This window comes from Lagenorhynchus albirostris, chromosome 8 (genome assembly GCF_949774975.1).
Source record: "Lagenorhynchus albirostris chromosome 8, mLagAlb1.1, whole genome shotgun sequence".
Taxonomy (NCBI): Eukaryota; Metazoa; Chordata; class Mammalia; order Artiodactyla; family Delphinidae; genus Lagenorhynchus; species Lagenorhynchus albirostris.
In genome coordinates this window covers 5,233,015-5,247,488 of record NC_083102.1, presented here as the reverse complement: position 1 = coordinate 5,247,488, position 14,474 = coordinate 5,233,015, and the positions used below count along the sequence as shown (strand labels likewise).

At 40.3% G+C, this 14,474-nt stretch overlaps 1 protein-coding gene across 1 annotated transcript in view; it reads left to right on the top strand.

The window, feature by feature from the left end:
• Positions 1-14,474, top strand: part of GALNTL5 (polypeptide N-acetylgalactosaminyltransferase like 5) — a 128,589-nt gene that overhangs the window by 111,735 nt on the left and 2,380 nt on the right. Inside the window, exon 10 of the mRNA XM_060155882.1 lies at positions 12,584-12,733. Within this exon, the coding sequence (XP_060011865.1) occupies positions 12,584-12,733 (150 nt within the window). The remainder of the gene's footprint in view (positions 1-12,583; positions 12,734-14,474) is intronic.

The window sequence follows — 14,474 nt, the reverse complement described above, 5'->3', positions numbered from 1 at the left end:
GACTGAAAGTGAGGGGATGGAAAAAGATATTCCATGCAAATGGGAATCAAAAGAAAGCCGGAGAGCAATACTCATATCAGATAAAATAGACTTTAATATAAAGAATGTTACAAGAGACAAGGAAGGACACCACATAATGATCAAGGGATCAATCCAAGAAGAAGATATAACAAGTATAAATATATATGCACCCAACATAGGAGCACCTCAATACATAAGGCAACTGCTAACAGCTATAAAAGAGGAACTCGACAGTAACACAATAATAGTGGGGGACTTTAACACCTCACTTACACCAATGGACAGATCATCCAAAATGAAAATAAATAAGGAGACAGAAGCTTTAAATGACACAATAGAAAAGATAGATTTAATTGATATTTATAGGACATTCCATCCAAAAACAGCAGATTACAGTCTCTTCTCAAGTGTGCATGGAACATTCTCCAGGATAGATCACATCTTGGGTCACAAATCAAGCCTCAGTAAATTTAAGAAAATTGAAATCATATCAAGCATCTTTTCTGACCACAGTGCTATGAGAGTAGAAATCAATTGCAGGGAAAAAAACGTAAAAAACACAAACACATGGAGGCTAAACAATACGTTACTAAATAACCAAGAGATCACTGAAGAAATCAAAGAGGAAATCAAAAAATACCTAGAGACAAATGACAAAGAAAACACGACGATCCAAAACCTATGGGATGCAGCAAAAGCAGTTCTAAGAGGGAAGTTTATGGCTACCTCAAGAAACAAGAAAAATCTCAAATAAACAATCTAACCTTACACCTAAAGGAACTCGAGAAAGAAGAACAAACAAAACCCAAAGTTAGCAGAAGGAAAGAAATCATAAAGATCAGAGCAGAAATAAATGAAATAGAAACAAAAAAACGATAGCAAAGATCAATAAAACTAAAAGCTGGTTCTTTGAGAAGATAAACAAAGTTGATAAACCATTAGCCAGACTCATCAAGAAAAAGAGGGAGAGAATTCAAATCAATAAAATTAGAAATGAAAAAGGAGAAGTTACAACAGACACTGCAGAAATACAAAGCATCCTAAGAGACTACTACAAGGAACTCTATGCCAATAAAATGAACAACCTGGAAGAAATGGACAAATTCTTAGAAAGGTATAACCTTCCAAGACTGAACCAGGAAGAAACAGAAAATATGAACAGACCAATCACAAGTAATGAAATTGAAACCATGATTAAAAATCTTCCAACAAACAAAAGTCCAGGACTGGATGGCTTCACAGGTGAATTCCATCAAACATTTACAGAAGAGCTAACACCCATCCTTCTCAAACTCTTCCAAAAAATTGCAGAGGAAGGAACACTCCCAAACTCATTCTACAGAGGCCACCATCACCCTGATACCAAAACCAGACAAAGATACTACAAAAAAAGAAAATTACAGACCAATATCACTGATGAATATAGATTCAAAAATCCTCAACAAGGGCTTCCCTGGTGGCGCAGTGGTTGAGAGTCCACCTGCTGATGCAGGGGACACGGGTTCGTGCCCCAGTCCGGGAAGATCCCACATGCCACGGAGCGGCTGGGCCTGTGAGCCATGGCCGCTGAGCCTGCGCGTCCGGAGCCTGTGCCCACAACGGGAGAGGCCACAACAGTGAGAGGCCCACATACCGCAAAAAGAAAAAATCCTCAACAAAATACTAGCAAACACAATCCAACAACACATTAAAAGGATCATACACCATGATCAAGTGGGATTTATTCCAGGGATGCAAGGATTCTTCAATATACACAAATCAATCAATGTGATACACCATATTAACAAATTGAAGAATAAAAACCATATGATCATCTCAATAGATGTAGAAAAAGCTTTTGACAAAATTCAACACCCATTTATGATAAAAACTCTCCAGAAAGTGGGCGTAGAGGGAACCTACCTCAACATAATAAAGGCCATATATGACAAACCCACAGCAAACATCATTCTCAGTGGTGAAAAACTGAAAGCGTTCCCTCTAAGATCAGGAACAAGACAAGGATGTCCACGCTTACCACTGTTATTCAACATAGTTTTGGAAGTCCCAGCGACGGCAATCAGAGAAGAAAAAGAAATAAAAGGAATACAAGTTGGAAAAGAAGAAGTAAAACTGTCACTGTTTGAAGATGACGTGATACTATACATAGAGAATCCTAAAAATGCCACCAGAAAACTACAAGAGCTAATCAATGAATTGCTGAAGTTGCAGGATACAAAATTAATGCACAGAAATCTCTTGCATTCCTATACACTAATGATGAAAAATCTGAAAGAGAAATTAAGGAAACACTCCCATTCACCATTGCAACAAAAATAAATACCTAGGAATAAACCTATCTAGGGAGACCAAAGACCTGTATGCAGAAAACTATAAGACACTGATGAAAGAAATTAAAGATGATACAAATAGATGGAGAGATATACCATGTTCTTGGATTGGAAGAATCAATATTGTGAAAATGACTCTACTACCCAAAGCAATCTACAGATTCAATGCAATCCCTATCAAATTACCAATGGCATTTTTTACGGAACTAGAAAAAAAATCTTAAAATTTGTATGGAGACGCAAAAGACCCCAAATAGCCAAAGCAGTCTTGAGGGAAAAAAACGGAGCTGTAGGAATCAGACTCCCTAACTTCAGACTATACTACAAAGCTACAGTAATCAAGACAATATGGTACTGGCACAAAAACAGAAACATAGATCAATGGAGCAAGATAGAAAGCCCAGAGATAAACCCACGCACCTATGGTCAACTAATCTATGACAAAGGAGGCAAGGATATACAATGGAGAAAAGACAGCCACTTCAATAAGTGGTGCTGGGAAAACTAGACAGCTACATGTAAAAGAATGAAATTAGAACACTCCGTAACACCATACACAAAAATAAACTCAAAATGGATTCGAGACCTAAATGTAAGACCAGACACTATAAAACTCTTAGAGGAAAACATAGGAAGAACACTCTTTGACATAAATCACAGCAAGATCTTTTTTGGTCCACCTCCTAGAGTAATGGAAATAAAAACAAAAATAAACAAATGAGACCTAATGAAACTTAAAAGCTTTTGCACAGCAAAGGAAACTACAAACAAGACCAAAAGACAACCCTCACAATGGGAGAAAATATTTGCAAATAAATCAACGGACAAAGGATTAATCTCCAGAATATATAAACAGCTCATGCAGGTCAATATTAAAGAAACAAACAACCCAATCCAAAAATATGCAGAGGACCTAAATAGACATTTCTCCAAAGAAGACATACAGATGGCCAAGAGGCACATGAAAAGCTGCTCAACATCACTAATTATTAGAGAAATGCAAATCAAAACTACAATGAGGTATCACCTCACACCAGTTAGAATGGGCATCATCAGAAAATCTACAAACAACAAATGCTGGAGAGGGTGCGGAGAAAAGGGAACCCTCATGCACTGTTGGTGGGAGTGTAAATTGATACAGCAACTATGGAGAACAGTATGGAGGTTCCTTAAAAAACAAAATTACCATATGATCCAGCAATCTCACTACTGGGCATATACCCAGAGAAAACCACAATTCAAAAAGACACATGCACCCCAATGTTCATTGCAGCACTATTTACAATAGCCAGGGCATGGAAGCAACCTAAATGCCCATCAACAGACGAGTGGATAAAGAAGATGTGGTACATATATACAATGGAATATTACTCAGCCATAAAAAGGAACGAAATTGGGTCATTTGTTGAGACATGGATGGATCTAGAGACTGTCATAGAGAGTGAAATAAGTCAGAAAGAGAAAAACAAATATCGTATATTAACGCATATATGTGGAACCTAGAAAAATGGTACAGATGAACCGGTTTGCAGGGCAGAAGTTGAGACACAGGTGTAGAGAACAAACGTATGGACAACAAGGGGGGAAAGCCGCGGGGGGTGGGGGTGGGGGTGGGATGAATTGGGGGAGTGGGATTGACATGTATACACTGATATGTATGAAATAGATGACTAATAGGAACCTGCTGTATAAAAAAATAAATAAAATTAAATTTAAAAATTTAAAAATTAAATAAAATTTAAAAAAAGAAAATACTGGGTGAGTAAACAAAACCAGAAATGCTGAAGTGACAATATTAACATAAAATTGGCATTTAAGATTAAAAGCAATAAACAGAAAATAGATATTATATAATGGTAAAAGGCTAAATACTAAAAGCTTTTAAACAAGTAAAATATTTGCTTTAAGTTTGCTTTTTAACTTTTATAATTCTCAAATCCAATAATTTTTCATATAATTTTTTTCTAATAGTTTTATGACATCATTGTTTGTATTTAATTCTCTACTACATTTAGACTTTGGTGCATGATAGGAGTTAAAGTTCTGCATTTTTTTCAAGTTGTTAATCAAGTGATGATTATGAAGAGAAAGAAACGGGCATGACACATTTAACAAATTAAATTATCATGTATACTTAGGTCTTTCTGTGTTCAACTGATCCATTTGCCAGTTATTGAGCCAATCACGTGCATTGATATTTTCTGTAGCTTTACGATAAAGTCTAGTAATTGGTAGAGTGAGTCCCTTGTTACTCTTCATTTTCAGAATTTTCTAAGTGTAATTTGTTCTTCTCAATCACTTCAGCAATTTCAAAATCAATCCCTAAGGTTTTGAATGGTGTTGCATTATATACATAAATGAATTTTAAGACTTTTAAAGGAAATACTAATGAACAATAAATATTTCAGAAAAATACTGACTTCTAATCAAAGAAACAAAATCTTGGGGATTCAAAATTCCACCATTAAAAAAAATTTTTTTTTTAATTGAAGTATAGTTGATTGACAATATTGTATTAGTTTGGGGTGTAGAGTATAGTGATTCAGTTTTTCTTTTTCAGATTATATTCCGTTATAGGTTACTACAAGATATTTGATATAATTCCTTGTGCTATACAGTAAATCCTTGTTGCTTATCTATTTTATATATAGTATAATAGTTCGCATATGTCAGTCGCACACTCCTAATCTGTCCCTCCCCCACTCCTTCTCTCCTTTGGTAACCATAAGTTTGTTTTCTGTCTGTGAATCTGTTTCTGTTTTGCATATACATTCATTTGTATTATTGTTTAGATTCCACATTACAAGTGATATCATACAGTAAAAAAAAAAAAAAAAAAAAGTGAGTGTATTCCTTATCTTGGCTTTACCTTCCCTCCAGACAGCAAATAACAGCAAACTTATTACTCAAGTACCCTCATTATGTTTGCTTCAATATTTTCAGTTACTTGATTCCAAATGGCCCCTTCATACGTTTTAAGTATGCTTGGCTCTCTCTTTTCATAAACAAACATGTAAATTAATAAATAGCTAGGCACTCTCTTGACACCAGCAGCCCTCTCTACCCAAGTAACCTGGTTTTTCCTAAGGGAAGATCAGCTACACCTGCATCTACTTCATTTCTCACTCTTCGTTCCAGTAAATCAGATCCTGGAAGCCCTCAGCATCCTTCCTCTGACATCATTTACGGCACTGTCATCAGTTTCATATTCGTATCCCTAATGGATGGCTTTTGGTCTTCCGTGTGCTTGAGGTTACTGTAGCATTTGACATGGTACACCAATCTTTTCCAGAAGTTTTCTTGGGTTTTAGGGCAAAATCCAAGAAAAGCCCCTTGTATCGCTCAGCTGTTCTCAATCTCCTTTACAGGAATTTCTCCTGTGTGTCTCTTAAACATGGGTGCTCCCAAGACTGCTTCCCTTGTCAACCCTCTCTTCTTACCCCACGTGCTCTTCAGGGCTCAGGGCTGACATGTAGCCGCTCTGCACCTGTGAAGCCATGCTTGTTGTTAACTTAGTGCACTCTTTCCTTATCTGATGGGAAAGAACCTCTACTCTGAGCCAGCTGAATACCTCCCACCTGCCGCCCATCACGCCTCCCTTCTCCGCATCTCAGCCTTCCCATGGCCCAGAAACAAAAGTGGTAGCACCCGGCAGGGCAGGGCCACCAGGACCTGTGGCGGCTCCTCTATTCTCTTCGGCCAGCGTCTGTGCTGTCCCCTCGTTAATACTTTTCATAATATACCTACATCAACTCCCATGGCTGTGACTAACACCTGTATGGTGGTCAGACCCAAATCTCGTTTCAGTTTAGGGCTCTCTTGAGTGTTCTAGTTAAGTTCAGTGTTCAACACAGCCATCATTTAAGGAGCACCTCCTGCATCAGGCTGTGCCACATGCTGGACATTCAGAAGACACAATCCTCATTCATTCATTCATTCACTCCTTCAGCAGTATTTATTGAGAACCTGTCACATGCCAAGCACCGTGATGGGTGCTAAAATACAGTAGCACTCAAAGCAAAAGTGGTTTCAAATGACATAAAGCTTCCATTCTATCAGTATCTGGGGTAGAGTGAGATGAGTAGTTATTTAGTTTTATTTCTGATAAATGCAATGAAGGGGAAATACAGAATACTGTGAGATCATATAAAAGGTGAACCTAGCCTTGTCTTAGGGGAGCTGTGTGTCTGTGTGTCTTCTGCCTCGGCAGAAATGGCATTTAAGTTGAGATGTAAAGGATAAAAATGTATTTCATTTTCAAGTTCTTATTATGTGTGACATGCACTGCTCTGAAATATTTACAGATGTTAACTCATTTAATCCTCATAATAAACCTGTGAGGTAGGTACCAGCATCATCTCCTGTTTATAACGGAGAAACCGAGGCACAGAGAGGTAGTGTGACTTGCCCAAACTCACAGCAATCATAAGTAGTGTGCTCCAAACCTATCGCTTCCTGCCTTGTATGACCTACTCAACTTCAGATCTTAAGCCCACCCCCCCCGCCCCCCAGCTCGGGTTTACCCTGTTTCTAAGTCACTTCTCTCTAAGGCTGGCCATATATTGGAAGCCTCCAATGCCCTGAATTTGTTTTAGTTGACCTGAGCTCAGTGTTACCGTTGCTCGTGGAAAATGATGACTCGCTGGGTGCCCACGGAGCTGCAGCTTCACTCCCAACGGAATAGGCCTCATAACCAGGCTCCAGATGAGCATTTCTGTTTCCCTGAGAGAGCAGACAACCTGCTCTGTGTCTGGCCACACTGCCCCAGGGTTCCATCCTGGTGTCCCCCAAGGGGCAAGATACACTCCTGCAGGAACCGGGGCCCTGCCCTACGCTTGGAGGCTCACCTACCTCACCCTCCAGACTGAGCCTCTTAGACACGGGTGCCAGCTTGGATTCGGCCCAAGGTTGCTGCCTCCCTTGGATGCTGTGATTTGAGAGCAAACCACACGCCTGCAGTAGAGAAAGGCTGAAGGCAATTGTCCTGTGTTGACACAGTAGAGGATTCGGCAAGTTGCTCAGCACCCAGCCCCCTGCTCGGACCGTGGCTCCCCACTGCCTCACTGGGTTACTTTTCTTGGCCCATCTGCACGGAATTTCCACCCCTAAGGGGTTTCCCCAAGCCCCTCTTTCTCTGTTCTCTCCACCTTCTCCATAACCTCATCCACACCACGTTCCCATGATTAACGGATGCTGATGACACCAATTCTCGCTCCTTCCCAGTTCCTTCTCCTGAGTCATAAGCTCGTGTGGTCTATCGCCTACAAGTTACCATGGCAGGGGTGTCCCACAGGTATGCTAAACCCAAATTCCTCCTCCCATGTTCCCTCTATGAGTGGATGACATGCTACCTCTCCCCCACCCCACCAGTTATCTGCACACACGTCCCCCATGGAGAGCCTCCCTAGACTCCACACTCCCTCTCCTGCCCCACGTTGACCTCACCTTATCTGGGCAGTTCTACCTCTAAATCATCACCTGCCTCTGTTCACTTTCCTCTTTCCCCACTGCTGTAATCCACAGCTACAGCTTTGATGTAATTTCTTCGGGAAGACTTTCTTGACCTTATCTTCCTTACCTGCCCCCCGCACATAGACACACACACCCAAGTCTGGGATCCGTTCCCCTCCTATGCATGCTTCCCCCATGACAGCACTTATTGTGCTGTGTCACAGTTGTCTCCTGTCTGTGTGTGCAGGGCAGGCTGTGTAGACAGGCAGCCTGGGTGGTGGCACATGGTACCATGTTTAGAAGAACCCCACACTTGGCTTAAGGCTCTGCTGTTGCCATCTTGAAACTTTTAATACTTTTTGAACCTGAGACCCCATTTTTATTCTGTGCTGGGCCCTGCCAGTTGTGTGTTCCCACCAGCTGTAAGCTCCACGAGGGTAGGGAAAGATCTGACTTGTTCAACATGCGTTCTCAGCACCTGGTACTTTGACTATGTAAAAAGTGGTTGAGAAATATTTGCTGAGTAGTTGAACCACTCAAGAGTCTGAAAGGCCCCACGTGTAAACGATATGAATAATAGACACCTTGCAGTGGTACCGTGTGCATTCACCGCAGCGATGGGCATAAGGCATCTAACACAGCCTCTGCCACCTAAAGTGCTCCCAGCCAATGTTCGTTCCTTTCTTTTTATGCTACAACTCTCCCAGAGTTCTAATTTAAAATGGTATCTGGGCAGCAGCCTCTCCTAACTTTCTACTAAGATATGTATTGAGACTGGAAAAGATGAGATCCCACTAGAAATTAAAATGAATAGTCAGCCTGAATCTGGGAGGCACCCCCATAACTGTGAGGCCAGCAAGACTGACTGAGAAACTCGTACCCTGGCTTTGCTGCATGATGCACCCCTGCTTCCCCTCACAAATGCAGATTACAGACAAAGAGTAAGAAGAGACTCAGTAATGCCCCAGTTTCTGCCCACTGACTTGGAAAGCGGACAGCCTTCCAACCCATATGTGTCAGTGGAGAAGGCCAGTGAGGCTGGACCAGAATGAGTGAGGAGAGAACAGCAAGATGAAGCTGGAGAGGGAGGCGGGGGCAGGACTCTGCAGGACCCTGTAAGGATTTAGATGTGTCTTACGTGCAATGAAATGCCACTGGTATGTTTTAAGCAGGGCAGGGACAGTGGCTGTGGAGGCTGACATAGTGGAGGATAAGCAGGCAGACCAGGAGGTTCTTACAATAACCTGGACAAAGGGTGACAGTGGATGGAACCAGAGCAGTAGCAACGGCAACAGAAAGAACTGGACAGATTCCAGGCATATATACAAGTAGAATGGACAGAACCCAGAGACTGACCAGCTACGTGGTTATCGAGAGAAAGGGGTGTCATGGACAACCCGATGATCAGTCAGCTAATGCCACGATGATGCTTGTTACAAACGAGCTCAAAACTGGTTGGCTTAGAGCAAGAAGCCTCTGCTTTTTTCTTTCCTGTGTCTCTGTGTTGGCCAGCATGGCTCTGCCTCGGAATTTACACTGGCAGGGCTGGGCTCTGGGCTCTGAGTTTGGTCAGGTCTGCTCATCATTCTAGTAGCAACTCTGGGCATATTCTTCTCATGTTGATAAGCAAGAATGCAAAAGTCAAGCCAAACCACACAGCATATTTAAAGCCTCCACAGGCATCATGTCTGCTCACATTCCATGGGTCAAAGCATGTCAAATGGACAAGCCCAAAGTCAGTGTGTCAGAGAAATATACTCCACCCCTTAGTGAGGGGTGGAGAGTGAGATAATATTGCTGAACAGTATTTCCATCTATCACACCAAGTTTCTGGAATGAGCGACTCAGTGGATGGAGGTCCTATTTACTTAATGAGTAAAACTGGTTAAGAGAAATATGTTCCCTCATGTATCAGTTAGCTTTTGCTGTATAACAAACTGTCCCAAAATAATACAGTGGCTTAAAACAACAATCAATCGTAAGTCCTCAAAATTCATTGTATTGCTGAAGTGGTTATTTTGGTCATAGCCAGGATGGCTGGTTTCTACTGGTATTGCTTACACATCTCTGCTCATCGGGAGGCTCAGCTGGTGCTGGCTCATAGGGGATGGCCTCATTTACATATGTGGACATTGGCCCAATACTAGGTGGAACAGTGGCCATGACCAGGTCATTTGTCTCTCATTGTCAGGCAGGCTAGTGAGGCTCTTTCACAGTGAAGTGGTCACAAGGTTCCCAAGAGCAGCAAGAGAAGGCAAGTCCCAAAGCGCTACAAACACTTCTCAGGCATTTGTTCGCATCACGTTTGTTAATGTCCTGTTGACCAATGCAAATCATGAGGCCAAGACCAGATTCAAGAGATGGAGAAATAAACCTCACGTCTTGATGGAATGAAGTACAGTTACATTGCAATTAAGTATGCATGTAAGAATGAAAAGCACTTGTGACCACACTTGCAGTCTACCACACTTCACTACAACAGAGATACACTCTCATTTACAAAACACGAACTCTAAGCACTCTACAAGTATCAGATTTTCTAATGCTCATAACAATCCCATGACGCAGGTACTGTTATTATTCTCATTTTACAGGTGAGGAAACTGAGACACAAATAGGTTGAGTAACTTCAGTAACTTGCCCCAGATCACACAGCTCATAGGGGATTTGAACCACACTGAGTGGCCCTAGAGTTTGTGCTGTGCACCACTACACTATACTAACTCTTAATGGGATACTCTGCCTTCTTGTCATCCTCTTCCTCCTCCAATAATAATAATAATAATAGAAACTGGGAGCTGGACAGACTACTTCCAGCAGTATATCTGAGAAAGAAAGCTGACCATCACCTAAAGAACAGAGCAAAAGGCACGTCCAGATGGATCATGTTTCCCTTTGAGAATGAATCGAGAAGAAAAGAACAACTTTGTGGGTCCTATGAACACTGGGCTACATTGCAATAGCTTCCCTCAATTTGATTTTTGAGAAAGTTTTTAAATACATTTTTTACTTATATTCCTCCTTTATCACTTTGGTTACTTGACTTTTGTTTTCTATTCTATACTCATAGCCAGATTTCTTTTTTTAATACAGAAACATTTCAAACATGTAAGAATGTACCAATAATAATAGATACTTCTGTATCCATTCTAATTATTAAACAGATATTAATGATTTTCCAAATTTCTTTAAGGTCTCACTTTAAAAAAAGAGAATAAGACATTATAGGTGGCTAGTATCAGTTAGCTTTTGCTGCATAACAAAGCACCCCCAAGTGGTAGCTTAAATGAGCAACTATTTAGTTCTCAATTCCAGATGAAAATGAGAGTCAGAGAGGATACGTCTGATCATAAGCATGTGGCAGAGATGATAAAAGAACCTAATTCTTTGGACTTTTGGTCTCAGGGTTTTTCCACTGAGCCATCCATTTTAGAGAAGGAATTCAATGGATATTTTTCTAGACATTCTGTGGGGATGTTTCTGGGTATTTCTAAAGAACTCTAGAGGTTGGCTGCACCAGTCAGTAGGTCTCATGTTATGTCAGAAGTTCTGCTTTTCCATTTTCTTTAACATAATCCTTTCTGACTATCTGAGTGATATATTTCACCATAATACTTCTGAGTATTGTTTTCAGTGAGTCTTATTCTCCTACTACTGTTCCCTAAATGATTAGGTGAATCCACCTAAGAAAATATCTATAAAACTGGGATATATTACCTTGATCAATTAGAACAGTGGTTCTCAAACTTTAGTGTGCATCAGAATCACCTAAAGAGCTGGTTAAAATACAGATTACTGTGCCCCCAGACCCAGACTTCCTAGTTCTGTAGGTCTGGGTGGGCCCAAGGATTTGCATTTCTAAGTTCCTTAGTGATGCTGATGCTGCTGGTCTGGAGACCATGCAAGAATCACTGAATTAAAGTAAAGAGAAGAGTCATGCAAGTGTACTATACATAAGATTTATGTTACAAGCACATTTTTTGTGGTATTATCTATAATAATAAAAATCAAAGACTACCAAAATGTCCAACAATACAAGACTTTTTTTTTTTCAATACAAGACTTTTAAAGTAACTTCACATAATATCAAATGAAGAAAAGCAGGTTATCTTAATGTTGTGTATCTATGTATGTACACATACATACTTGGATTAATATTGACTGACAAAGTGTTAAAACAAAAAGTTATTTTTACCTTTTTCTGTGTGCTTTTCTACATTTCTTAGTTTTTCAGTGGTCGTATTTTGCTTTTGTGTAATAAAAAGTTATTAAAAATAAGCTTTTTAAAGTGTTTTAAGTACAAAAAAGATGAATAACTGAATTCAGCCATGATTGCTATTTCTCTTATTACTTGCTTATATCCAGCAATACTTAATCACCTCAGAAAATGTTACTCTCAGAATATTGTTTGAGAATATCCTAAGATAAAATATCTTGTCAGTCTTCATACATAATCAGTATCAGAACTGGTCATGTATAAGCGAGGCAGGATCACTTGGTATTCAGCGCACTGACCCTAGGGCCAGATTTCCTGAGTTTGAACCTTGTGCTCTGCCACTATATTACTGGGCAAGCTTCTTAACCAATGTACGTGTTAGTTTCTTCATCTGTAAAATAGGGATGATCACAGTACCTACACGATAGGGTTGTTGTGAGGATCAAATGAAATAAGAAACTTAATAAATGTTAGCTATTGTTATTTTTGTTTTAGTTCAGCAGTTGCCTATTACTAGCAAACACTCATTAATCATTAATATGTTTTCTGTTTTTCTTATGTCTAGATCTGGATGTGTGGAGGCCAACTCTTTATACTCCCCTGCTCTCGAGTAGGACATATTGATAAGCAACACGTTGCAAACCACACTGGAATTGCAAAAGCCTTGGCGTATAATAATCTCAGACTGGTGCACGTTTGGCTAGATGAATACAAGGTGAAGGATGTGTCCCTGGTTTGGAAAGATGAGTGAGAGTACAGAGAGGGACTGGCTCTAAAGAAGACTTCTGCTGCTTTCTAGATACCAATTTTTATACTTCTCCTTAAATTAGGGCAACCCTTCAGCTGTTCACCCACCCATTTTCAGATGCTATTCTTAATTTGTTCATTTTAAGCTGCTACACTTGCACCTTACTCTTTTTTTTTTTTTTAAATCTCTAAGGAAACTCAAGTTTCTCAGAAGTAAATCAACCAACATGAGAAGGCTTTTTTTTCCCCCTAGATCTGTTTTTCTCCCCCAAAGATTGCCCATCTGCGGCAAATACCTCTCTCTGCCCCCATTCCCATGGGCAAATTTTGGATTCTCTTCCTCCACTACCAAGCTCCCAAGTGATGCGGCGGCAGCTGGTCTGGGGACCACACAAGAACCTCTGCTCCTTTTTTCTCTAACAGTCAAAGATTTTTTTTTTTTGCAGTACGCAGGCCTCTCAATGCTGTGGCCTCTCCCGTTGCAGAGCACAGGCTCCGGCTTCCCGGACCGGGGCATGAACCCGTGTGCCCTGCATCGGCAGGCGGACTCTCAACCACTGCGCCACCAGGGAAGCCCAACAGTCAAAGATTTTTACATCAAAGCCAGGCCCCTTCATTTGTGCATCTCCCCTTGGTTTAAGCCCCTTGCCGGGACCTTTAAAATGCACATACAGAGAACATATAGATGCAACTTCATTTTAATTTGAAAGTTCAAACAAATTTCGACAGTAAAAACAAGACCTCCTTTCAGATACATGGGTAGAAATATGTAAGAATCTCTCTGTGATATTATATGTCCTGGTCTTGATCTAATATTTCTTTATTATTTTAAATTATAAAAGTAATAATACTCAATTTCTTGAGTAATCAGGGCAATATGAATTAAAACCTCAATGAGATATTTCTACATATTTCTACATACATGGCAAAACATTTTTAAAGTCTGATAGGACCATGTGTTGGCAAGCACAGGAAGTCTCAGACACTGGGTGGGAGTGTTAATTGTTACAAACTCACTTTGGAAAACAGTTTGGCAATATCAAGTAATAAAAGACATGAATATCCCATGATCCAGCAATTCCATCCTGTATATACACTACAGAAAGCATGCTTTTGTGCACCAGAACACATGAACAAGAATGTTTATAAACAGCATTGTTTGTGTTAGCCAAAACTGAATACAACCCAAATATTCATCAGGGATGGAATGAATAAATATGATATGTTTAATGATATAATTCTATATAGCAATGAAAATTAATCAACTTTAAATATACATACAACAGTATAGGTAAATCTTAAAGATATAATGGTGGACAAAAGCAGCCAAACACAATAGAATATATACTGTATTTTTCCATTTCTATGAAGTTAAAAACAGGTAAAAATCAAACCGTGTAATCTACGTGTGGATAATTAGATATCGATACTAGAAAGAAAAGCAAAGAAATGAATACATAATCAGGATAGCACTTCAAACTAAGAGAAAGGGGCCTCCCTGGTGGCGCTAGTGGTTGAGAGTCCGCCTGCCGATGCAGGGGACACGGGTTCGTGCCCCGGTCCGGGAGGATCCTACATGCCGCGGAGCGGCTGGGCCTGTAAGCCATGGCCGCTGAGCCTGCGCATCCGGAGCCTGTGCTCCGCAACAGGAGAGGCCACAACAGTGAGAGGCCCACGTACCGCAAAAAAAAAAAAAAAAAAAACTAAGA